The sequence below is a fragment of the Bubalus kerabau genome, chromosome 12 (assembly GCF_029407905.1).
Source record: "Bubalus kerabau isolate K-KA32 ecotype Philippines breed swamp buffalo chromosome 12, PCC_UOA_SB_1v2, whole genome shotgun sequence".
NCBI classification, from domain to species: Eukaryota; Metazoa; Chordata; class Mammalia; order Artiodactyla; family Bovidae; genus Bubalus; species Bubalus kerabau.
Window position 1 is genome coordinate 34,761,212 of NC_073635.1, and position 26,408 is coordinate 34,787,619.

The following is a 26,408-nucleotide window of genomic DNA, read 5'->3' on the forward strand; positions in this document are numbered from 1 at the left end:
GTGCTCCTGGTCATGCCTTCCCTCCCGGGGTCCCTGTACCCATAGCCCCAGACTCTTACCCAGGGTGTTCTTGGTGAACAGCCGTCTCATCAGGCTCGGGTTTACTTGACCAGTCAAGTTCACTGGCTGGACTGTTGTCCCTTTAAAGGAGGGGTGACCGGTCTAGTCATCATCAGTGAGAGCTGCCGAAAAGAAAGAATCCCGGTAAAGTCGCGTCCTTCTTTTTCTGACACCCCGCCTTCCCGAGTTCTTTTTATAAAGTCATGCCTGGGTGTAGGGTGAGAACTGCTCCCTTGAAACCCAGAACTGCTCACTTACTTGCTCCTTTATCCCCATTCATCCCTCAACCGTTCATGAAGGTTTCTAACTACTGATTTCCCAGGCTGCAGACTCTGGGGATGTGATGATAGCATCAGATCATTTGGAAAGAATGTAAGTAGCTGCTTTCATGAGACACCCAGATAAATAAATCAAGCCTATAAAAATATAGCAGTGATTTTAACAAAGACACAGAAAACAGAACTTAGAGCCCAGGGGAATTTATGAGGTTTTCTTGCAGGAAGTGATACTTCAATTGAATGTTAAAGGATGAAATGTCCAGGTGGACAGGGGCAAAAAGGTATAGTGGAGGGAGCAGCCGTTCTCTCGTTTCCAATTGCATCAGAGAACGTGTGGCAGACAGTGAGTTGTTTGGTGTGGCTGGTGAAGCTGGAGCTGGCAAGGCACATAGGATGAGGTTTTGAACCGCGAGCCATGATCTGATGTGTGTCTTAGAACAACAGAGAGTTGGACATGACTGAGCAGCAACAAAAATGTTCCAAAATCAAGAACCGTTTTAGAGCTGAATATGACAGAAGCCTATTGTTCTTCTAAACCTTCTTGGACAGGAGACCTTGTTGATGCCATCTGAGCTCCTCTCTATAGAGAAGGAGAGGAATCAGGATGCAGGGAAGGAGGCAGGGAGGCAGGGCTCGGCTGACTCTCTGGGGAGGGTGAGGAAGGATGGTGTCTGTGTTCCCAGCATCAGTGTACTTCAAGCCACAGTTAGCGGTACAGTCATGCCACTCAACAGCCCCGAATGCCTGTAGAATCCAGGAAACCAAGGTTTTCTGGATTAGAACACAGAACACCACCTTCATAAACATGCCTGCCTCTGTGTTTCAGCTGAGGAGTCTTAGCCACTCTCCTCTTAGGATGGAGAGTGGATTAGAGACACGGAAGAGAGTTACTGCTTCTACAAGAGCCGTAGACAGATTCCTTCTGAGACTGAATGATGGAAGAATGTAGTCATCATGTGGGTGGAGGTGGCTGAGAGGGAGGGGGAGGAGTTAGGGGTGCCTGAGATCTCCTCAGCTGAAACACAGAGGCAGGCATGTTTATGAAGGTGGTGTTCTGTGTTCTAATCCAGAAAACCTTGGTTTCCTGGATTCTACAGGCATTCGGGGCTGTTGAGTGGCATGACTGTACCGCTAACTGTGGCTTGAAGTACACTGATGCTGGGAACACAGACACCATCCTTCCTCACCCTCCCCAGAGAGTCAGCTGAGCCCTGCCTCCCTGCCTCCTTCCCTGCATCCTGATTCCTCTCCTTCTCTATAGAGAGGAGCTCAGATGGCATCAACAAGGTCTCCTGTCCAAGAAGGTTTAGAAGAACAATAGGCTTCTGTCATATTCAGCTCTAAAATGGTTCTTGATTTTGGAACATTTTTGTTGTTGCTCAGTCATGTCCAACTCTCTGTCGTTCATTTTGTTGTTGTTTTTGTTGTTTAGTCACTCAGTTGTGTCCAACTCTTTTGACCCCATGGACTGCAGCACACCAGGCTTCCCTGGAGTTTGCTCAGACTCACGTCCATTGAGTCAGTGATGCCATCCAACCATCTCATCCTCTGTCGCGCTCTTCTCCTCCAGCCCTCAGTCTTTCCCAGCATCAGGGCCTTTTCCAGTGAGTCAGCTCTTGCATTGTGCTGCTGTTGATTCTGAGATGGTAGGACAGTCGGGGGTGGGGTGGGGTGTTAAGTCCCCCAAATGGAATTCCTCTGAATGATTATTATGAAGGCAGGGGAGGGGAGACCTCAAGAGTCCAGATTTCTCATAGTTATCAGTAAGGGTCTTTTTATGCTCAGAGAACTGTGTGATCGGTAGTAAATTGTGTCCGCGTGAACGTTAATATTTGCATTTTTAATGAATTACCTATTCTGCCCATCAAACAAGTTACAAAGGCCATAGGCTCATAGACTCTTTTCAGCACATTTAATCATCAGTTTTACACCTGTCAGGACAACTGAAGTCTGTAACACCAGCGCTGCACTCTCCAGGGAGAGAGCAAGCATTAATTGCTCTTGTGTTTCTCTTTTGAGGGCTTCCCAAGTGGCTCAGTGGTATAGAACCCACCTGCCAATGCAGGAGATGCAGGTTTGATTCCTGGGTGGGGAAGATTGCCAGGAGAAGGAAATGGCAACCCACTCCAGAGTTCTTGCCATGGACAGAAGAGCCTGGCAGGTGCAGTCCGTGGGGTCGCAGAGAGTCGGACACGACGGAGCACACACACACAGAGCCAGCAGTTTTTCTCTTTTGATTCCATATCCAGCTTTCTTCCCACAGCTGAGGGAAAGCACTTAAAGCTGTGCCGGGAAGCAAGGGTTAACGAGGCCACACACACGTCTGTGTACAGACGTTGATGACGGGTGTGAATTGGCAGGTCTAGGTCAGGCTTTCTGAGCCCTGGGTGGTTCTGCGCTGAGCTGCTGGACTGTGAGAAGGTAGACCAGGTGGGGCTCCAGCCCGGCCACCTACACTCAAAGAGAGTGTTTCTAAAGCAAGGGAACACTCTTGGAGAACATGGATGTGGTTACCTGCTGTTCTTCAGAGCACCTGGGGGCTACTGCCTGCGGCAGAGTTGGGGTAGGTCTTGGCTCGCTGGTGTCTGTAGTTCTAGGAAGAGTCGCAATCAAAGCTGTGTCCCCTGGATGGCCGTACTTCAGAAGCACGTGAAGTTTGCTCAATGATTCAGTTTTAGAATTTGCGGGACACTTCACATGTCTTGCAAGGAATATGTCTTCTGGCAAAGCCTCGCTGTTCAGATGTGAGCTTCAGTCTGAGGGGTTTTCCCCCATCTGTCCCTCTCTCCCTCTGGACTTCTGCTTTGAGTAAAGTGTACATTTTGGTTTTATGTATTACAATTCTGCTCCACCCAGAAAGCGAGCTCTCTTCTTTCCTGTCTCTGGCGAGGCTGCACGGTGTCAAAGCATAGCCACAGCTGGTTCTCCCCAAGCTGCCCCGTGGGCATGAGCTTAAAGGAGCCAGCGTCTCATTTCCTGCCTCTGCACACCTTCCTTTCACCCGCCCCCATCATTTCCTGGAGCATGTTTGCTCTCTGAAGGATTTGTTACCTGATCATCTAAGACAGCCGCTGATTTTCCTAAACCCATCTGTCTGTCTCTGTTTTTTTCTTTTCTGTATCAATGAGGAAAGCAGGTTGCGTAAGTGAAAAACAAACAAACAAACAAACAAACAAAAACCCCAACAACTGCATGTTGATTTGTGAGCAGTTTATTATCTGCAATTTTTTTGTACTTCTATTTTTGCTAGCATGCTGTTTCTGAACCTTTTTATCACAGGATGATGATAGAAATGAGTTTATTCTCACCGTGTGCTTAAGTTGTCTGTGCTGTTTGATTTAGTAAATGAATTAAACAACCCATAATAGCCTGTTTTTTATATGTATATACTGCAAAAAAAATAACAATAATACAAACTTTTCCCCAGTTATTTTCATATTTTCCCATGGTGTCAGAGGAAAATGTTTTAATACACCCTCTTATGTTTTTTTTTTTTTGGTATGCAAATTAAACTGACAAAAGTTGACTTTTGTTCATGTGAGTAAGTGGGAGTTCACAGAAAACTGACTGCGGGAAGTGGTTAGGGCATCTTAACAAGGGAAAGAGGTAGGAAAAGCCACTTGTGGAAAATGAGTGACTTTTAGGAAAGATGAGGCCCTGTAGAACAGGTGGGAGGCAGGCTAGTTTTGTGCCAGTGTCCGTTCAGCTGAGGGCTTCTCCTCTCAGTGATAGGAGTCAGTCTTCCCTGGTTGGAAGGAAAAGAATGCCTTTTTCTTGCAAGGAAGAGAAGGGAATTATGACAACTGAGTTCTCCTGCTTTCAGGTAAAAGGAAAGCCTGTTCTTACAGCTTTTGAGTTACAGCTTTTTTTTTTTGAGTTTGCAGCTCAAAGTGGTGTTTATTCGCCATGGTGCGTTCTGGACCCTGTCCATGGTGACTTGAATTGGACATAGACGTCCGGGCTGCAAAAATCGAACTGGCAGGTCAGAAGGGAGTGGAGTTTGCTAGAGCCCACTGACTTCTGAGCAGAGGTGACTTGGTATATCTGGAGAAAGAAATGGCAGCCCACTCCAGTATTCTTGCCTGGGAAATCCCATGGACAAAGGAGCCTGGTGGGCTACCGTCCATGGGGTCGCAAAGAGTCAGACACAACTGAGGGACTAAAAAATAATGACTTGGCATATGGGCGCCTCATGGCGTAGTGGGGACAGGTTACAAGGCCCACACCTGGTGTCTGTTACTGCTGACTGGCTGTGTGGCCCTGAGCAAGTCACCAGACTTCCCTGGGTCTCAGATTAAAAGCACATGACCTGCATTTCAGGTCTCAGTTGCCACTGATTGGCGAGAGGCGGGGCTCGTTGGGCCAGTCCTCAGGGCAGGGCTCTGGGGGTTTGGGGGTGGGGAGACAACCAGAGTGGCCACTCGGCCTGCCCTGCCATCTCATGACTTGCCTGGTTGTTCCAGCCCTCCCTGGGTGGGGTTCTGTTTTATTTTCAAGTCGTTGTTACACAGTGTCTCGGGATGGAGGGGCGAAGACACCAGGCTCCTAGGGACCGCTGCTTGCTCTGAGCCCAGACGTGGAAGGTCTGTGGGCTGAGCCCGCGTGGTTGTTCTTCTGAGCGGCTCTTTGAGAGCAGCGACTCACCAGGGCTTAGGTGGGCGGGCACCCTGATCCCCACGGTTGCACTTTGTCCTCCCAGGACCCAGACGGGAACAGTGGCTGAAGCCTGGGGCCATGAGCCAACCCTGGGCCAGGCGGACTAGACAGAAGTCTGCCCACTCCCACACCTTCGGGGTTCTCCTAGTACAGGCATTGCCTCTGAAACTTGAGAACTTGGGAAGTGTCGTCGAATTCCGGGCGGCAGACTCTCCACCTGTGGGGTTGTCTGGTCTGGAATCTGAGATCCTGAGAGGTTAGTGGTGACTCGTTCAGGCACACCAGCTGGTTAGTAGGCTGATCTGGTTTAGTGCTTGCCCCATCAGACCAAGTCCCTGAGTGCTGGGCCAAGCAACAGCTCAGACTCAGTCCCCTTAAGACACATTGTCTGTGAACCTGCTTAGAGAGGGAGCCTTGGATAGCAAATGCAGCCTCCGGGCCATTTCTCCTGCAGGCCTGCGTTACCTGAGCTTTATTATTTATCTATTTTATATATAGTAGTGTATATATGGGCTTCCCTGGTGGCTCAGTGGTAAAGACTTCTGCCTGCAATACAGGAGACCCGGGTTCCATCTCTGAGTCGGGAAGATCCCCTGGAGGAGGGCATGGCAACTCACTCCAGTATTCTTGCCTGGAGAATCTCATGGACAGAGGAGCCTGGCAGGCTGCAGTCCATGGGGTCACACAGAATTGGACACGACTGAAGTGACTGACGTGAGCCTGAGTGAACTCCGGGAGTTGGTGATGGACAGGGAGGCCTGGCATGCTGCGATTCATGGGGTTGCAAAGAGTCGGACATGACTGAGAGACTGAACTGAACTGAAGTGACTAAGCAGCAGCAGCGGCAGTGTATATCTGTCAGTCACAATCTCCCGATTTATCCCTCTCTCCCCTTATCTCCTGGTAACCATAAGTTTGTTTTCTACATCTGTCACTCTTATTTCTCTTTTGTAGGTAACTTCACTTGTACCCTTTTTTCAAATTCCACATATAAGTGATATCGTATGATACTTGTCTTTCTGTGTTTGACTGACTTCACTTATGATAATCTCTAGGTCCATCCATGTTGCTGCAAATGGCATTATTTCATTCTTTTTAAGGCTAAGTAATCCTCCGTTGTATTAATGTATATGTACTACATCTTCTTTATCCATTCCTCTGTTGATGGACATTTGGGTTGTTTCCATGTCTTGGCTATAGTAAATAGTGCTTCAGTGAATATTGGGGAGAAAGTATCTTTTTGAATTATAGTTTTGTCTGGATATATGCTCAGGAGTGGGATTGCTGGATCATATGGCAGCCCTGTTTTTAGTTTATTAAGGAACCTCCATACTGTTCTGCATAGTGACTTCACCAAGTTACATTCCCACCAACAGTGTAGGAAGGTTCCTTTTTCTCTACACCTTCTCCGGCATTCATTGTTTGTATATTTCTTGATGCTAGGAATTCTGATTGGTATGAGGTGATACCTCATTTTCGCTTTGGTTTGCATTTCTCTAATAGTGAGTGATGTGGAGCATCCTTTCATGTGCTTTTGGTCTGTCTGTATGTCTTCTTTAAAGAAATGTTTATTTCGCTTTCACCCATTTTTGATTGGGTTTTTTTGCATTGAGCTGAATGAGCTGTTTGTATATTTTGGAGATTAACTCCTCAGTTGCCTCTTTTGCAAATATTTTCTCCCATTCTGAGGGTTGTCTTTTCATTTTCTTTATGGTTTCCTCTGTTGTGTAAGAGTATGCTACAAAGCGACCGTAATCAAAGCAGTATGGTACTGACACAACGCCAGAAATGTCAATCAACGGAACAGGTTAGAAAGTCCAGAAATAAACCCACATGTCCATGGTCAATTAATCTATGACAAAGGAGGCAAAAACATACACTGGAGAAAAGACCATTTCTTGAATAAGTGGTACTGGGGAAACTGGACAACTACATGTAAAACAATGAAATTAGAACAATCCCTAACATCACACACAAAAATAAACGCAAAATGGATTAAAGACTTCAACGTTAGGCCGGATATTATAAACCTCTTAGAGGAAAACACAGGCAGAATACTCTTAGACATAAATTGCAGGAACTCCTTTTTTGATCCACCTCGCTAGACTAATGAAAACAGAAACAAAAATAAACAAATGGGTGCTGATTTTCTTAGTATCTTTTATGATGGTTCATCATGTGTCACAAACATCACTACTGAGATTAGGGTTTTAATTAAGCCTCCCATTAAAGACAGGTTTGCTTCTTCCCATCCATGTTTCAGTCACGTCTTTCTGGCACATGGTCAACTTGGTGGGGAGGGGCGGGGGCTTGTTTTCTTTACTTTCCTGGATATCACCCTTACCTAACTTGTTCGCATTTGAAAAGGTTGTGACCGAGGGGTCCTGGAGGCAGGCTCCCCCACCGGAGGAAGAAAGGACGGAGGCTCAGAGGATCCCCAGGAGGAGACTGGGGTCTGGGAGGAGGTCGAGGCCCCGACCACTCTCTGACTATGGCCAGCTGGTCGCCCGAAGTCTGTCTATCCCAGAAGACTCGATTGCCGTGGACCCCCAGAAAGAGGATGCTGCGGACAGTGACCACCAGCCCAGCGTGGCCCCCACAGACCCTGCAGACCAGACTCCTGCTGGGGGCTGTCCCCAGGGGGGCCCAAGAAGACGCCCCATCTCCGTGATCGGTGGGGTCGGCTTCTATGGGAGCAGCCAGACGGAAGAGGGGGAAGCCCTCCTGCCCCAAGTAAGACCAGCCGTGCTGCCCCCAGAGCCTCCTGGCCTCTGTCCTCTTGCTGCAGACTTCCCAGACACGTTTTCCTTTCTTCTCTCTGCCTCGGGGATGGTGTCATCCACTCACAGCCTTTCTTCCTGACTCTGAAAACATGCATGAATTAGAACTAACCCACTGACATTTGGATGGCTCTGACTAATCTTCTGTCTTTCTGGGATCTCAGATAATATGTGAAACTGGTTTGCTGTTTGTTCTGAATCATCTGGGGAAAGTAGCCGTGCATATTTAGTGAGCTTCCTCGAAGAAGAAATCTGGAAAGAAAATGCCACTTATCCCTAAAATGGAAGGACAAGAAGAAAATTGATTTTTTTCTAAATGAGAAAGTAATTTTTTCTGCCATTTTATCACTCTTTACATGTCAGTTGCAGCTTTGTAACTGTTTTGACAGTAGATTAAAATCTTAATATTATTTCCTTAGTGCATTTTAGCAATTCAACAAATACTTACAATTACTCAGAAAGCCCTTTGAGAATACAAACATTTAAATAAAGGCCCCCATTCAGAAGGAATTTATATTTGGTGAGGTCTTATCCCAGCCATGGTCAAGTGTTCGCATGAGTAAGTGTGGGCTTCATTTTTCTTTTTTTTAACTTGCTAGTTGATATCATAAATAACTCAGGAAGAAAGTGAAAATGTTAGTAGTCATGTCCTACTCTTTGTGACCCAGTGGGCTGTAGCTCACCAGGCTCCTCTGTCCATGGGATTTTCCAGGCAAGAATACTGGAGTGGGTTGCCATTCCCTTCTCCAGTAGATCTTCCCAACTCAGGGATCAAACCCAGGACTCCTGCATTGCAGGCAGATTCTTTACCACCTGAGCCACCAGGAAACCCCTAAATAACCCATACATTTTCTTGAAAGGGCAGTAACATATTGGTATTGGATTTTCTGTTTCCATTCTCCCTATAACCCCGGCATAGTGCTTATTTATAGCAAATACCCCCTAAATCTCTTGCTTAATTGAACTAATTTGAATTCAGTTAAGGTGAAAGCAGATTATGTTGAAAAATACTGCAGACTTTTTGTTGTGTTGAGATGCTCTACATGCGAGGAAATAATTCTGAAGGTGGCTGTCCTCACCATGGTATCACAGGAAATGATTCTGAATGGAAGCAAATCTCTTCTAATGTGAAACACAGTCTGGGGGCGATCTAAGCACTTAAGACAGTTTTTCACTTCAGAGCATCCAAAAGGAGCATAGTAAGATAACTTTCTGCCCCCTAAGCTTGTTTAGGGAACTGGGTAGAGAAATACTGAGAAAGCCTATGGAAGGCATGGACCAAAGTGGCCTTCAGTGTCGTTTTAGGGACGACTCATATGGAAGATATCAGGGGCTATAGATGGTTCTAAATTGGTGGAAAACCACCAACTCCCCTTTTAGACAAAGCTCACTGCCCAGTTAGTTACGGTGAACAAGAACTGTGTTCCACAGATGCTGGTCCCTGCCTGCGGGTGGGTGTGTGTGTGTGTTGTGTGTTGGGGGGAGGTGTGGGAAGGAGCTGTCACGGGCCTCAGTCACTGGCACCACCTCGGCTTCCCTGGGGGTGCTGCTGGACGCGTGTGGGTGGGGGCCGTCACTTCCTCCACAGTGGTCATTCCTGAGTGTCCCCGCACGTGTGTCCTGACAGGTGGCTGAAAACCTGACACCCTGGGGGTCTGAACTGGGTTTCCGCGTTGGAGGAAGGTTGCCCTTGAGCCTGTGCAGCCGTGACCTGGGGCTTCGAGGCTCCCAGCCCCACTTCCTGCCTCTCCTCACCACCCCTCCTTTCCTCTGCAGCCCGCCGCCCGGCCGCCCGTGCCCGCACACCAGGTGCCACCCTACAGGGCGGTGTCAGCCCGGCTGCGTCCCTGCGCCTTCTCCCAGAGCACCCCCATCGGGCTGGACCGTGTGGGACGCCGGCGACACCTGAGAGCGTCCAACGGTGAGTCTCACAGTCCCCCCTGGGCAGGTCCGTCTCCAGGAGGTGGGTGTGGGATCGTTGCTCAATCTGGGAACCCAATCTGTTGCGCCCGTCTGGCCTGCCCTGGGCCCAGGGTGGGGAGGGCCCACTGGGTGTCAGAGCCACCCTTGCAGGGGTAGGCCTGGCACCCCTGTCCAGAGAAGGTGCCCTACGGACTCTGCGTCGTCCCAGTGACCTTGACCTTGAGAAGTCTGGGTCCCAGGTTCCTGCTGTGGTGATTTGACCATGAATGGGCTCCTGGGAATCTGTCTTACCCCTCTGAAAGCTCTTCCTGAGAGTTTGAGATTCACCCATACTGTTTATCTAATAGATGGTATATGCATGGAAGACTTTATCTAATAGAGCCACGCCTATGCCAGCTGGGACTTACCCAGTGAACACTTGCCGACCTGACTTTAGGTTCCTGAGCATGGACACAGATGTTTGAGCCAGCCCGCTGGTTGGACAGTGGCCTGGCTGGCTCACGGGCAGGGATAGGACGGGCAATTTTGTGGGGCAGACGCCCTCCCGTGTGCTCTGAGGATTAATTCATCTGATCTCAACTCTGTGCTGGGCGGATGCTCTTGTAATCCTCGCTTTACAGATCAGAAACCCCAAGTGTAAATAGATAAACCACCCAGGAAGTGGCAGAGAAGGGACTTGAATCTACAATCGGGTAGAATTTTCACTGCGGGCCCATGTTTTTAACCACTGAGCTGTGCTGACTCTAAATAGAGACAGTGGACGGCTAGCCACCGGAGAGCTTCAGTGCTGACTTTTTCTGTCTTGGCTTTGAGGACGAGCCTCGCACGTGAGCGTGAGTGAGGGACGGGGCTCTCGGGGCCTCGCCAGCTGGTGGGTACGCCCTCCATGTGACAGTGGTGACCGGAGCCACAAGAAGGGACAGGATTTAAAGAGTGTTGTTTCTGGAGACTTGAAGGAGGGTATTGCTCGGTGTCACTTAGATTTCAGGGAGTGGGAGGAGGAGGGACCAGGGCTCATGAAGAAGTGACCCAGAAATGGTTGTCCTGGGAGTGTGTCCTGGGAGGTCTCTGCCTGGGGCTGAGCAATTGGCCTGAACATATGGCTGAGGAATTGTCCCCTCCTTTCCCACCATCGGGTGGCCTGGTTTCTACCCCAGGAGGAACCCAGTCTGAACTCTCATCAGACAGGGAGACAAGAAAGAGGAATTGGAGGGCGGCTGGGGGCCGAGGAAGTTTTCAAGCATCTCTTGATTTGTGTCCTCTCGGACGAGCAGGTGGGGCCCTGGGATTGCGCCCCAACCCTTATCCCAGGGCCCCTGCCTCTCCTCGGGCCAGGCTTCCATCCACACTGGTTCTGAGCACCTATTCTTGTTCAGTTCTTGCTGCTGTTTCCCTGTGAACTTCCCCGTGGTTACTGGAATAAAGTCCCAGCTTCGTAAGGAGTTCGCAGGCTCTGCTGCCTGCCTACCTGCCGTCTGCGCCTCTCCTGTCTCCCACCCGCTCTCCTACCCACCACCTGGCTCGCACCCTTACTCTGCCCAGAACCTCCTTCCTTCCCTTTACACATGGCAGCGTTTGTTCTGCCCAGAACTCAAACCCACTGCCCTGGGGACCCCGGTGACAAATGCATCGTCAGTCATCCGTCTGCTCAGCAGCCCCTTCTGTCCTACCCAGTCGTCAGCATCTGGTGATATATCTCAGGAAAGTTGTTACAAGGAGAGAAAAGGCTCTGAGTGCACGATGTCCTTCCCAGCGTTACTTGTGATGGAAAGAAGTTGAAGCAAGTGTCCACTTTCGGTAGAATAGTGAGCCCAGCATCTAAGGGTGACCACTTCAAAACAGCTTATAGCATTGTCAGGAAAGTCTGTAACGATGAGGAAAGTGACCACTGTAATGTGAGAAAAGTGAGGAAAAAAAGGAAATAAAGTCACACATATATTGTTTTATTTACTAGGGCTGCCGTCACAGAGTACCACAAACTGGGTCCCTTCAGCAACAGGACAGAATTGTCTCCATTCTGGAGGCTGGAAGCAGGGTGTTTTCCTTCCGAGGCCTGAGGTGGGGACCCTCTGCCATTTCTTGGCTCCTGGCAGCCTCGGGTCCTCTGAGCTCAGCGTCTGGCTGTATCTCCCTGGTCTCTGCCTTCATCTTTATGTGGTGCCCTAAAGAATTAAGGCACCATCCTAATGCCCACGTGTCAGCTTGATCATTTACGAAGAGCTTGTTTCCAAATAAGGACACACCCTCGCTGGTACGAGGGGTTAGAATTTCAGCATCTTTTGGGGGGTGCACATTCAGCCCATAACAAACCATGACTGCAGCCCTATGCAGCATGCTCACATGCGGCCAAAGAAAATATGGTAGTTAGGCGGGTAGGAATGTGGACGGTTTCTCCTCCAGCCCTGTACTTACATGAACAGCTTATTTCTGTGCTTTCTGGAATCGTGTTTTGTTTTGTTTTGAGTTTAGTGTTCTTTTGTTGAGAAGTAGCAAAAACTCACCCTGCCTAGCTGGAGCAAAAAGAGACTGTCTTGGGAGGGTGTCAGCGTCCCCAAAATTGATGGGGGTGGCTGGAAATGCATCTAGGAAACACCGGGCAGTCGGTGGCCCCTGGGAGCCGGGGAGCCATGTGGAGGGAGCCGAGGAAGACACTGTCCATTTGCCCTTGAGTCACTCACTCAGGAGTCAGAGTCCCGGGAGGGGGGTTCAGCCCCCCAGCTCAGGTGATGGCTCCGCCAGCTCGGGGCACGGGCACCAGGAGTAGGATGGGTCCTCCAGGGATGAGGCGGTGAGTGTGTGGATTCCCCGACCACGCTGGAGGAAGGTCGTTCCTCCAGGGAAATCATTCATTCATTCATTCATTCATTCATTGTCTGCCAAGCGCCTGCCATGTGCCGGGAGCACAGCGAAGCCCCTTTCATCTCACAGGTCCTTGTGCGGGGACCATGAGTTAACAAGGAGCTGTAACACCGAGGGGGCACCGTGAAGAAAGGTGAAGCAGGGGGAGGGTGTTGTTTGTGGGGAGGAGGTGGCGCATGTAACTTGCAGGATCTTAGTTCCCTGACCAGGGACTGAACCCAGGCCCTCAGCACTGTAAGTGCCAAGTCCTAACCACTGGACCGCTGGGGAATTCCCAGGCATTCATTTTTTAAAAGGACATGGCACACCAATCCCATGTCTAACGAGAACCCTCTCAGTCTTTCCCTGGAAGCAGCCCAGAGGCTCATCAGTCACTGCTGGTGTCTCCATGTCCAGGGCCTCCGACCAGGTGCCTCCCTCCTGCAGGCCCACCGCTGTTTGTGCCCAGAAGTAAATTTAAGCAACACACGCATCTCACAGTGGAAAGATGTGGGAGGAGAGGAGATAGAAAACACGAAGACATCACACGTGCACATACCTGATACCAGGAAAGGGCGTACCTCCCCTCTGCGGCTGGCTGTGGGGCACACGTGCTGTCTCTCCTTCTGCAAGTCTGGTCCCCGCACACTCCAGACCCCCTGCTCCTCACAGCACCTGGTGCTTATCTCTGCCCGCTAAGGTGCTCCAAGCCTGTTCTCCAAGATTCTGAGCTTGCTTCCAGTCATCACGGTCTCCTTTATTCCCCCTCTTAGTTGAAAACCTGTCAGTCTACAAAAAAAGAAAGAAAATATGTGGAGCGTCCGCTCTGAGCCAGGCACCACTGTCTCTGTTGGGGTAAAGCAGAGAGTAAAGCATCGCAAAGCATGTATGTTCCCGCATTTAAACAGAAGCAGTGAGTGGATACGCAGGGCTCCCTTGGGCACTAGCAAGCCTTCTGGGGAAGGGGAAGGTGGGAGTGGGAGAGGGCGACCTCGTGTCTCTGAGGAGGTGACCTTGGAGCCGAGACTTGGAAGATGAGCAGGGAGCAAAGATCTGAGGGAGCAGAGGTTCCAGTCAAAGGAGCATCGAATGCCCAGGTCAGGCAGGAGCTCAGTGTGTCCGAGGTTCAGCGAGAGGCCGGATGCCTGGAGCTCGGGAGTCCGGGGCAGGGGAGGCCGGGGCAGCCCGGAGGCTGGAGAAAGTCTGCACAGAAAGGGCATCGCAGGTTTCGAGGAGTCAGGGTTGTTCCAAGTGAAGCGGAAGCTGTTGGCAGCTGGGCTTCAGAGAGCAAGGCAGTTGGGGAGTGAGGCCAGAGGAAGGAGGCTGATTGGAGGTTGCTGCATTTGTCCAATGGGGAAATGCTGGTGGCAGGGACCTCAGAGGACACCACGTTCTCCCCGGGTGCTCGTTCCTCATGCACGAGGAGGCTCAGCAGCCCGGCCAGGGCTCGGAACCAGTGGCACCAGGGCTGGGATGCTGCTAGGAGCCCCTCCTGAGAGGGGAGGAGATTCAGCTTTGACAGAGCAGAGTTACTGGGTGGAAAGAAAACTCTTTGCAAGTGTATTATTAAGTGATCATTGAACCCCTGTGTTGACCCCTTCGTTTCTGTACTGTGGTGAACAGCACCCACTCCAGGGAGATTCCAGCAGGACTCTGATAGGCAAGACAAACAAATCCAAATCTAGAATAAGTGTCTCTTCCAGGAAGGACAAACCACCTATTGTGAAAAAGGTCCACTGTAATCAGCTCCCCACAAGAAGCCGTCTGGGTCCTTCAAGGCACCGTATCATTAACTTTGTTGAGGGGACACCCGTGGTTTAGCCCAGGCTTGGCATCCGTTTCTGCCACCAGGGCCGTTTTATTTTTTGAACCCGCTGAGTCAGCATCAAGATGACCAGGAACAAAGATGGGCATTTGCGGGGTGTACATAATGTCACACGGTTGTTAAACAGCCTCGTTTGCAGTGGATTTCCATGGGACGGGTGGTTTCCTGTGCTGGGGTGTGTTCTGATATGTCCAGTCACATCCTCCCCAGAGCAGTCCAGTAACCCACAGTGTCCTTCCCAAGCTCTTCCAGGGGCTCCTTGGCCAAGCCATTCGCTCTGGTCCACATGTGTAACCCATACTGAGGCCATCTCCTCTCAGTCAGAAATTTCTGGCAGAGCATCGCTTAGGTGCTGGGTGACCTCCCTTTCCTGGGGGCTCCATCACCAAGGAATTCACAGGAAGGAAGGGTTGTAGAAATGGGACCCCCCCCACCCCATGGTCATCTGGCTTCTGCCTCAGGAGGAGGCTCTGAGTCGGAACCAGTTTAGATCTGGGCGTGGGGTGAGATCCCCGGATCCCCTGTGGCTCACGTGTGCCTTCTGCCCACTGACTTGGGGATTTCCTGCCCCACGAATCAAGCAGCACCTTCATGGAGTCACTCGTCAGTTTTGTCCCTAGGGACCCTGTGATAAGTTTAGCACAGCCAGAGGTCCGGTGGGAGGGACCATCCCAGTGACCAAGCTGGCCCAGCTGCCCAGGACAGAAATGACATTTGCTCTCCCATGTGGACCTCCCACCACCACGGGAGTCCTGGATCCCTTGGCCCCTGGCCCACTAACATAAGCTGCCATGTCCATCATGTGGTTTGGGAAGCCTGGGGTATGGTGAGAATCTGACAGGCCAGCTCCAGCATTCCTGTCTCCCAGACCCCTTCTTCTCCATCTGCCAGGAGCTGGCCCCTCAGCTGCCTCAGGAATGGGCAGCCTGGGGGCCCAGTTCCCCTCCCACTGACATGCTGGAATGCAGCCAGCTCAGGAGTTGTGTGTTGCATGCACAATCCCTGGTAGATGCCACCCAAATGGACAGATCTGGTTTGATCTGAATTGTGTTTGGTAAATGTAGTGTGTGGACTTGTTTGGATTCTGATACCAACCAACCAGCTATAAAAAGGTCATTTTGAGATGAGGAGGGACATTTTCACATGGACTCAGTATTCAGAGAAGGAATTACTGTCAATTTCGTTCATTATCATGATGATAGTGTAGTTATTTTTCAGTCCTTATTCATTTGGGTGCATACTAAATATTTGTTGCGTGAAATGATATATTCAAGATTTGCTTTAAAATATCCAAAAAGACCTAGTTGGAAAAGATTGATAAAATATTGATCCTTATGGGTTCATCATATAATTTTTCTACTTCTGAGTTTGTTTGTAATTTCCTAGAATAAAACCTTTTAAAAATAGTGAACAGTATATTTCCTCCTCCCTGGTCAGGTACTCTCAAAAATCTTCAAATCAAGATGTGCCCGGCAAGTAACAATTTCTCAAAATGTAGAGATTTGAACGTAGCAATTTAATTTTTTTGAGAAGTGAAGACCTAATCCTTTTAGGTGAAAGTGAACTCATCCTGCGTTCCCTTCCAGAACATTCCCTTCTCTCTCCCTTTGCTTAGAGCGTCTCATCTCCTTCCTGGCTCCTGTGTGACATGGAGCAGACCTGGGTCATGTTTGCCCACTGCTCAGGTGTGGCCTTGGGTAATAGAATTCCACCGTGAGTCACCGTGGTGCTTTTGTCAAGTTCACGGCTGGGAGGCGGCTGGCCAAACCCTGTGGCTTTACTGGCGATGGGGGCTATGCCCCTTGGTCATCCTTGGGTCTGAGCAGCCGTGCCTGTGCATGCTCACTTTTTCTTAGGGGACTGTCTTCACTGCCATCTGTGTTTTTCCTTTATGATATTTTTCTCTTACATCCAACGCAGCTTATTCCGCGGCAGCCTGAGTTTCCCAAACTTACTTCTGTTGCTGCCATTCTCCCTTCAGTAACTGCTCCACCTGTTCTGGGCAGAAGTCCAGTTTGATCATCCTTCAGAATTCTTATTCTCGTGTCTACGCATGCTTCTTTTTCTACCCACCCTGCCTGTCGAGTTCAGATGCACTTTCTCCTGTGAGGCAAACCAAGTGATGTCTGAACTGTTCCCCAGGAAGAGAACAACAGAGGAGAGAAAATGGCCAGGCTAGGTACAATGATAACTGATTATAAAAAGTGGGGAAAAGCATGAGTTGACTTGATTGGACTTTCTATGGCTTTTTAAAATATTTTGAAATTTATTCAAATTATTGCTTGATTTGATTTAATTTGATCTTCATACCTTAATTTCTTATGAATGTAATATGGTCACTTCACAAGGTAAGAAAGATCAGATCAGATCAGATCAGTCGCTCAGTCATGTCTGACTCTTTTCGACCCCATGAATTGCAGCACGCCAGGCCTCCCTGTCCATCACCAACTCCCGGAGTTCACTCAGACTCACGTCCATCGAGTCAGTGATGCCATCCAGCCATCTCTCCCTCTGTTGTCCCCTTCTCCTCTTGCCCCCAATCCTTCCCAGCATCAGAGTCTTTTCCAATGAGTCAACTCTTCGCATGAGGTGGCCAAAGTACTGGAGTTTCAGCTTTAGCATCATTCCTTCCAATGAACACCCAGGACTGATCTCCTTTAGAATGGACTGGTTGGATCTCCTTGCAGTCCAAGGGCCTCTCAAGAGTCTTCTCCAACACCACAGTTCAAAAGCATCAATTCTTCGGCGCTCAGCCTTCTTCACAGTCCAACTCTCACATCCATACATGGCCACAGGAAAAACCATAGCCTTGACTAGACGAACCTTTGTTGGCAAAGTAATGTCTCTGCTTTTGAATATGCTGTCTAGGTTGGTCATAACTTTCCTTTCAAGGAGTAAACGTCTTTTAATTTCATGGCTGCAGTCACCATCTGTAGTGATTTTGGAGCCCAGAAAAATAAAGTCTGACACTGTTTCTACTGTTTCCCCATCTATTTCCCATGAAGTGATGGGACCGGATGCCATGATGTGACATTAAATCAGGGTAGCTATCCATTGAGCTGGGCCAAAATCCATCTTCAGTAGAATGATGTCATCATTTAAGCTGTTAACAAGGGAGTCCTGAAGTTCAAACTCATAACCACCCATGTACATTTTTCATGTGGAAAAAACCAAAGAATCCAGTCCTTAAAAGCTTGATATATAGAGTGATATGTATATATATATATATATATATATATATATATATATATATATATTTATATAAAACATCGTGTTCTATAAAAGAATAACCCAAATTATGCAACAGGCCACGTATCTGTGAAGCACATCAGAGCTAGCCAGGGGTTGGTGAGGGAGGAGCTATTTTGAAAAACGTACTCTGAGGTTTTAAAAATTCACAGTTCCGCTGTCAGTAAGAAAGCAAGAAAAAATACTACAGACCGCAGGGCAATTGATCAGGGCCTACAGCAAGAATATAAATCTAGAGATAAGAGTGCGGATTAAGAATTTACAAAGTAAGGTACTTGGTGGTGAGAAGTCCAAGATACTCCATTTTTCCTTCTGTGGAGAACACGCAGAGAGGCCCTTCGTAGAGCGGAGTTCAACTCCGAAGGGGTGTGGCCTGGACCTCCCCCAGGGGTCCCACCCCCACAGCAGGGTTGCACTTGTGCTCTGTGGGGTCCGCGGAGGAGGGCGCACAGAGGCTGGTCCAACTCACCCCGCCCTGAGACCAGGGTGCTCTGCGGGGCGGGCTCGCGGCCCTGACAACCTGCCCCGCTTTCCGCAAACCCGCGAGACCTCCGGGGGAAGCCGCCGGAGAACCGGGGATCCTACCAAACCGCAGCCGCGCACCCCCTGTCCTGGTGCGCGGCGCTGGAGGGCCTGCAGGCCTGCGCAGAATGCTGGTGTTGCTCTGCGGTCCCGCGCGCGCGGGATGCTGGTGTTGCCCTGCGGTCCTGCGCGGGATGCTGCACGGCCGGCGGGGAGGGAAGGGCCGCGTGCGCTCCCCCAACCGTCGCCCCCTCCCCGCCAGGCTTTCCTCGGGTGAACGTTCCCCCACAGTTTCAAGGCTGGTGTGTCCACTGGGAGAGGCGTGTGTCCAGAGGCCCCCACCCCCGAAGCCCAGCACTTTCAAGGAGCGGCTGGGGTGACCCCCTTGGGGACATTGTTCCCTCCACAACTTCCCGTTCTCCCAGCTGATTTTGGGCCGGGGTGCACTGATAGCTCAGACCCGGAGATCTTGTGTGGGTGCTCGTTTTCTTTTCCCCACTTAGGAACTAGTGTCGGTTCTAGAAGCCAGCTTACCTAGCCCCCTTATGAAGTCGATGAGCTTAATATTATCCGGAAATGACGCAGGACATGCCACTAGGAGATAAAGAGTGGCTTTTCAGGATGTGAGCAGGATGCCTGAAACCTTTTCGAGCTGAGTTTTCACTTCGCCTTTGGGTTAGGAGACACCTCGTTTGTATGGATGCATAGAGCACAGTTACATGCTGTCCTGCATAACATGTGTGTGTACACAGGTCCCCTGTGATAAGAGGGGCCCTGGGGTGCAGGCTGGCGGGTTCCAGGAAGCCAGACGCCGAGCTCACAGAACCCCCCGGCGGGTGTTCAGGCCCGGAAAGCCACGGCTGTGCCCAAGGAGGTGAGTGTAACCGCAGGGCAGCAGATCCCATCCAGGGAGTCCCAGGCTTTCCCGGGAAAGCCACAGCAAAGCTGAGATTGAAGGCTGAGCGGGACTTAGGTGGAGTCTGTTGCTGGAGAAGGTGTGTTTGTTCTAGGCCAGGAAGCAGCCAGTACAGAGGGTGGGGGCGGAAGGAGGAGAGCCTGCTTGAGAAGCCCAGGGTCAGGTCGCCCCTCAGAAGCTTTCTTAACCCAACCACGTGCTTAACCCAACCAAAGGGAAGTGTCCTCGGTGCAGGTGGTGCCCGCTCCTGCCCCGGGCTCACTTGGGATGGCTGGGGGGTGGGGGGATGACACAGCACCCACCACTGCTCTCATGGGTGGGTCGTGTCCTCACCCGGACTCAGGGGCATGGCTGCAGCCTGGCTCTGGCAGCTATGGTCATTACTGCGGTCATGGAGCTTGTCTAGCTCCATAAGCAAATGAAATGTAAATGTGAGACTCAGAAGAGACTCACATTTAAGAAAACTGAACTCTTGATAAAGATGAATTGCTAAAAAATTATTTCAGTCAGATAAGAATTGAGAGTGTAAAATGTGGAAAAACCGGGAACTCTGAGCTCAGAATGCTTCTGGTTATCACTTAAGAGCATCCAGAACTGGCCATCACAGTTGATAAATCGTGGTCTCACATGCGGAATCCCCGTCCCGTGATGACATGTGAGAGAGACCTCTGGTCCTTGGGGATGACACTGATGAGGCAGCCGCACCTTTGTATGTAGAAGTTGAAGGGTTCGGGGCGTGATGCGGATGTACTGTGTCTGACGTGGGTCTTTCAGGCAGCTTGACCAGTGGCTGTAGCACGGTGAGCTGCGGGTCTGTACCAGGGATCAGACCACTCCAGGTGGGAGGGAACAGCCTGCTCAGGGCCTTCCTCAGGGCCTATCCTGGAAGAGCCAGGAGCCACAGGAGGGTTTTAAGTGGTTCACTTTGCATTCGGTGACTTTCTAGCTAAATTGTGGACCTGCTTGGGGACAGAGCAGACAACCAGTGGACAGAGCCCTTAACAAGGAACATGATGGTTCTCTTGGAAAAGCAAAGACCTGAAAGTCCAGCCATTGTCTGGATGTTTGGGGGGCAGACCCTCCCTACACCTGGGTGAAGGGGAGTATAGGAGAAAAGCACACGAGTGCGGGGCTCGGGACCGTTCCAGGCCTTGGAGCTGGAGGCACTGGTGGGACAGCTGGGTGGAGATCTCATCACCCGGCCTGCAGTGTGTGGTCTGATGAGGACGGAGGCCCAGGCTCTAGGGGAGTTCGGGGAGGAGTGGTCCACACATGGCTGGCTGTTCTCCAGGCCAGTGAAGGAAAGGTACCAGCAGGGTGTGTGTGGAGTGAGAAGAGGGGGCAGCACCGGGGCGCCCGTGAAGGAAAAGAAATCCACAGTGAAGATAGAAATGGAATGTCCAGTTGTCCAAAGATGCTGAGCCCTGGGAGGCAGTGCTTACCATGTCACCTGTGGCAGGGGTCAAGTTGAGTGCTCTGAGCCATTTCCATGGATCCAGCGGCAATTAGGAACTTGCTGGGGTTTTTTTTTTTTTGGTTGTGCTAGGTCTTCGTTGCTGTGCAGGCTTTACTTACGATGCATGGGCTTCTCATTGCTGTGGCTTTTCTTGTTGCAGCTCCCAGGCTCTAGAGCACAGGCTCAATAGTTGTGGCACTCAGGCTTAGTTGCTCCATGGCGTGTGGGATCTTCCAGGATCAGGGATTGAACTCATGTCTCCTGCATTGGCAGGTGGGTTCTTTACCACTGAGCCACCAGGGAAGCCCACAGACTTGGTGGTTTTGAGAAAAACAGTTTTGGTTCAGTGGGAAGGCAGAGCCAGGATGCACAGAGGGTGTCTGCAAGGTTGTGGGGAAAAGTCCACACCTTGTGTATGAGTGTGGAGGGGTTCTATCTGTTTGATTTATCCGTGTTGGTTTTCTGATTTGATAGCTGAATATTTCCTCTAAGTGTTAGGACTAGTTAAAAACTGTTTCACTACCATATTAAAAATTATCTTGGCTTTATGTTACCATATGTGAAAGTTCATTAATAGGACCATATCAATGTTTATTAAATATTTTTGAAATGGTCACGTTAAGTATACACCAGAAAGTTCCATTACTTGGTTTAGAGTTCTGATGTAATGCCCCAGCATTAAGAAAGTGGGGGCAATTTAGTCATTAGTTGCTCAGTCGTGTCCAACTCTATGCGATCCCATGGCCTATAGCCTCACAGGTCTCTCTCTCCATGGGATTCTCCAGACAAAAATACTGGAGTGGGTAGCCATTCCCTTTTCCAGGGGATCTTCCCAACCTAGGGATCGAACTGGAGTTCTCTTGCATTGCAGGCAGATTCTTGACCGTCTAAACCACAAGGGAAGTTCTGATTTTTTTTTTTAATCAAATAAATTTTAAGAAATTACTGGCTCAGCAGTAAAGAATCTGCCTGCAATGCAGGAGACATGGGTTTGATCTCTGGGTCTCAAAGATCCCCTGGAGAAGACAATGGCAACCCACTCCACTGTTGTTGCCTGGGAAATCCCATGGACAGAGGAGTCTGGTGGCTGACAGTCCATGGGATTGCAAAAAGTTGGACAGGACTCAGCAACTGAACAACAGCAATAAGAAATTACCAAGTCATATTTTTTGAAAAGTCTTGTTGTGAAGTTAATAAATTTGTTAAGACTCTTTAGATTAATTTTTTACGTGGTCAGAACAAAAAAGAAATAGGTTTTTTTCATTTTGCCTTAGTTTTTTGTTGTTGATGATCCTACTTATAATCTATTATTCTGGCTTTGTTCTATTCTAGTGATTGTTATGAAAGTTGATTTTCTTATGAACCGGCATTTGGGTCAACAAAACAGAGTTGAGTCCCAGTCCCTCATTGACCTTGGCAAGTCATTTCACACCCCAGTCTTAAAGTTCTCGTCTATCAGTAGGAAATATTACTGTTGTCCACAGATGTGTGAGAACGATCTGGTACTATATAAGTGTGCAGTAAAGAGAAGCAGTCATAATTCTGGTGACAAGGTAGTGATGGGTTGTGTTTGCAGCCAGAGTTCTGAGTTACTAACTCAACCTCAGTAACCAGCAGTTTAACTGTTGACAGGTCATTTACTCTAATGTGTACAGACAGCCCTAGGAGTTACCCAAGAGTCCATGTGTGAGAGTGTTCTGTTTAATTATTATCCAAATGTTAGTTAAATCCATCTAAAGGGCAGACACTCAGGTTATTAGGGGGGAAAGAAAGGTAACTCAACTGAATGTTTTCTTTTGACTCTCTTGACCCCAAATTTCAGGCCTCATCAGAGATTTCCCAAAGTATGTCCTGCTGCTGCTAAGTTGCATCAGTCGTGTCCGACTCTGTGCGACCCCATAGATGGAAGCCCACCAGGCTCCCCTGTCCCTGGGATTCTCCAGGCAAGAACACTGGAGTGGGTTGCCATTTCCTTTTCCAAGGCATGAAAGTGAAAAGTGAAAGTGAAGTCGCTCAGTCGTGTCCGACTCTTAGCGACCCCATGGATTGCAGCCTACCAGGCTCCTCCGCCCATGGGATTTTCCAGGCAAGAGTACTGGAGTGGGGTGCCATTGCCTTCTCCGAAAGTATGTCCTAGAAATGCCTAAACTTTTTGTTAAAAGGAAAGAAGAAAAGAAAAGCAATAGCAGGTGCTGAGGGGTGCCTTGAGATTACTTTAGCCGCACCAGAAAACCTTGTCTGATCTCTTATCCTCTGGATAACCTCTGTCTGCATCTGCTTTCCTAAAGTTTTCTCTCAATGAGGAATCAGAGAGAAAATACAAAGTCGTCTGGTCCTTGCTCAGTACCTTTGGAGTGGGTGATTATAGCAGAGCTCTTGGGAGGCTGGTTGAAGGGTGGGGATGGTGGAGCCCTGATGGTCAGGTGTGGACAGGGCCAGGTCTGGCTCTCTGCTGTCCCTATCCCATTTCAGGCTCTTGCCTGGGGTCATGGGCACTGGGTGTTTTTATTTGTGAATCAAGATGATTCTGTTCTTTTTGTCTGAAGACACTGACACTGTCCTGGCTGAAGTCTCTCCCTGCTGACTGCACTGTGAGAACATGTGGACGTCTGGATTTAGAACCAGGACAGCGTGCCACCTGTAGGAGCTGATCCTGCAGATGTAGACGTCAGGCCCTTAGACCACAGGCCTGCAAGTCTGAGACAGGTGTCAGCTCCAGCAGCCTTGGCTGCTGTCTCAGCCTTATCGTTGCCCAGAATCAAGAGTTTTTTTTTTTCTTTTTTGAAAAGAAAGAGAGTGCTCTTCCTGTCTCAGAAAAACATCATGAAGTGTTTCTTTTTAAATGTTTTTCCATCAAACTCTTGAAATTCTCATCTTTCTAACCTTTAAAACATTCTCAGTTCTAACACATATATTTGTTCCAATCGTTCTAAAGTACAGAGTTTAAAAAGTTTTCAAAATACCATGCATCTAATGCCAAGTCTCAGAAACTGGATTTTAAAAAGAAAAGCATAGGGAACTATATTCAATACCCTATAATAAATGGTAATGGAAAAGAATATGAAAAAGAATATATTTATTTGTATGTGTATAAGTAATCACTTTGCCATATGCCTGAGGCTGACACAACATTGTAAGTCAACTGTACATCTATAAAAAACTTTTTTTAAAAGAGAAGGAAAAGAAAGAATATTAAAAGTCAAGAGGAAGAGCACAAAAGAGATCAACGTGAAGCAAACCACCACCAAGCCAAGTGCCTGGCCTGCATGCCGGTCCCTGTCTTGTGGATGAGGAATCTGAGGCTTGAAAACTTCAAGGCCGTGCTTTTTCTCGCTTAGCTAAGAGTGACTTAAGTCATAAGACAGTGAAGCCGGCGATCAGAGCAGATCAGACAGACCCCAAAGCCCACGTTGCTCCATTCCACTCACTGTCTCCCATGTGCTACGCTTTTCCAGCATGGAACACAAAGTTATTTTGTTTATGTGCACAGAAGTTCACCCATGTGTCAGTTTTTAAGGCCATGCCTAATAATTGCCTTTTATTAAACAAAGACAAAAGTGAAGTTCATCCATTTTCTGTTTTGCTCTTGTTATGTTTGAAATGTGTCCCAGGCCTTGAAGGATGAAAACCCCACGTGGCTGTTCACAGAAGATGGGACAGACAGGCCTCGGTCGTCACGTTGAGACGGCACCTTTTCTTTTAAAGGAGAATTTTGGATCTGTTTCTGAATTAGCCTAAAAGTTGTAGTCGGAGCCCAGGAGGACCAGTGTCTTTGGGGTGTGTTTGGAGCGGGGTGGCGTTCATAAGACATTGAGAGTGCACCTCCTGTCCGTTAGGGTGGGCGGGCCCTTGGCACCTCCAGTGGAAAAGCAGCAACTTTGAAGACCCATGGCTTGTCCTCTGCCTTCAGTTCCCACTGCTCCTTGTTGTCACCTGCGCTGTTCCCTGTGTGTTGGAGTGAAGGGCCTGCCCTCTGTGCTCAGGAGTCTGGCTGCTGAGCAGTGTTTCAGGAAGACCTGCGTGGGGTCTGCCTTGCCCTCTGCCAGCAGGCAGCTGACCAAAACGGGGTCTGTGGTGGGTTGTGTGACTGTGTTGCCTAGAAAACGTTATGTGTTGTTTTGAGGGTCTCTGTTCTGTGTTCTTCTGCTTCTCTCAAAAATGGTGTAACTATAGTCTGTATGATTAGTGCTGATGTCTGTCTGTAATCCATTCAGAATATAGGGACCCCTCTGGACACTCCATTATTTATGTTAATAGACAAGGGTACTGTGGGTCTGAGTTGTTTAGTCGCTCAGTCGTGTCCGACTCTTTTTGACCCCATGGACTGTAGCCTGCTAGGCTCCTCTGTCCATGGGATTCTCCAGGCAGGAATACTAGAGTGGGTTGCCATGCCCTCCTTCAGGAGATCCTCCCGCCCCAGGATTGAACCTGGTTCTCCTGGGTCTCCTGCACTGGCAGGAGTGTTCTTTACCGCTGAGCCACAAGGAAGCCCGTGAGTCTGAGTAACTCATAGTAGGTGAAGCTGATCACTTCCTCCTCAGAAATCACCCCCATCCCAGCTTTAGGGCATCAGCCTCGAGGGCAGCGACTGGGTGGACTCAGAGCCCTTGCTGTGTTCCTCGTGACTCTGGGTGCTCACCGGGGGTCTGGGCTGGGGCTCAGTCCAGTGGGGGCAGGAGCCGCCTCAGTTCTGACATGTCCCAGCCTCCAGCTCACTCTCTGAGGCTGGTGGTAGTTCTGGTCGGGACACAGCATGCCTGTCCTTGGCCTCCTACCACCCTGTGGCTGTCCTATAGGTCTTGGTGGTGGGGTGGTACCCAATCCTGGGGTGGAGAATGTTCTAGAATATTCCCAGGTTAAGGGAGTCTCTACGCCGTGCAGGGAGCTGCAGCTTTGGTGAAGCAGCAGCTGGGAATGTCGGTTGCTGAGCAGATGGCCAATGCTGGTGACCTTTCCGCCCCAAATCCTAAGGCGGCCATGTAAGAAGACCTGAACCATTTTGTACTTAAGGAGATTCCAGTAACTCGGAGCTAAGTGCAGCCTTAACGACCACCTGGTCATCTCGAGCCGGTCCTGGAGGGTAAAGGGATGAGTGCTGGTTTAGTCAGAGGCACCACCACTGACCTACTCCCTCCTTTTCCAGATGTGTGGGTGTAACTGTGTGTGGGTCGTAGGGCCACTGCCAAAAATAGCCTTAGTTCCTTGTATATCTGTAGAGTAAACGTGATCATAACATCCTGTGTGCTCCCAACGTTTATTTTATCCTCTCTGACTTCCAAATATTTGATATTAATGTACAGTTGGGGTTTTTCTGCTCTCCAGTGGGACTCAATCCTTTTCTTAATTCTTCCTACCAGTAGTCAAGGTTGGTGACATCCTAGTCCCAACCCTGTAGCAGTGTCTTATCCAAGGAGAATAGACTATTCCCAGGGGTGGGGGTTGGGGGTAGAGCTTGGAGGAGATCAAGACTTCCTTCAGCTGTGCTTAAGGTCTTTGTTGCAATATTCTTATTGATCTGGTTAATATAGGCTCTAATCACTAAAGAATTTTTTAAATCTTAAAGTCAAACTGCCTCTGTAGGTTCTTCCAAAAATATCTTAGAAGTGTTGTTGGTTCATCTTCCTTTGAGGAAATGCCTCATTTAAATGTAGTTTTTGTTTATTTACTTTTTTTCCTCCTTTTTATCTTTATGTTTGTTTCGAGTGTGTGCTCAGTACAGTAAGTTTACTCAGCGAATGCCTTTGGTTTAAAATCCTAAGATCCCAAGGACCTTACTCTCCCTGACCCCATTTCTGGATTTAGAAAAAGTCCTTGGGAAAGAAGCTGCCCAGGGAGAGTGAAAGTGAGCTGTGGACCCGAGTTAAGACAGTGCCAAGGAAATGCGGCCAAGAGAGGTTTTTTGTTT

General features: G+C 49.2%; 1 protein-coding gene across 1 annotated transcript in view; it reads left to right on the top strand.

Annotated features, from left to right (window-relative positions):
* SPATA13 (spermatogenesis associated 13) overlaps positions 1-26,408 on the top strand; it is a 107,672-nt gene that overhangs the window by 53,825 nt on the left and 27,439 nt on the right. The window contains exons 3-4 of the mRNA XM_055542532.1: positions 7,362-7,727; positions 9,551-9,695. Coding sequence (XP_055398507.1) covers positions 7,362-7,727; positions 9,551-9,695 — 511 coding nt within the window. The remainder of the gene's footprint in view (positions 1-7,361; positions 7,728-9,550; positions 9,696-26,408) is intronic.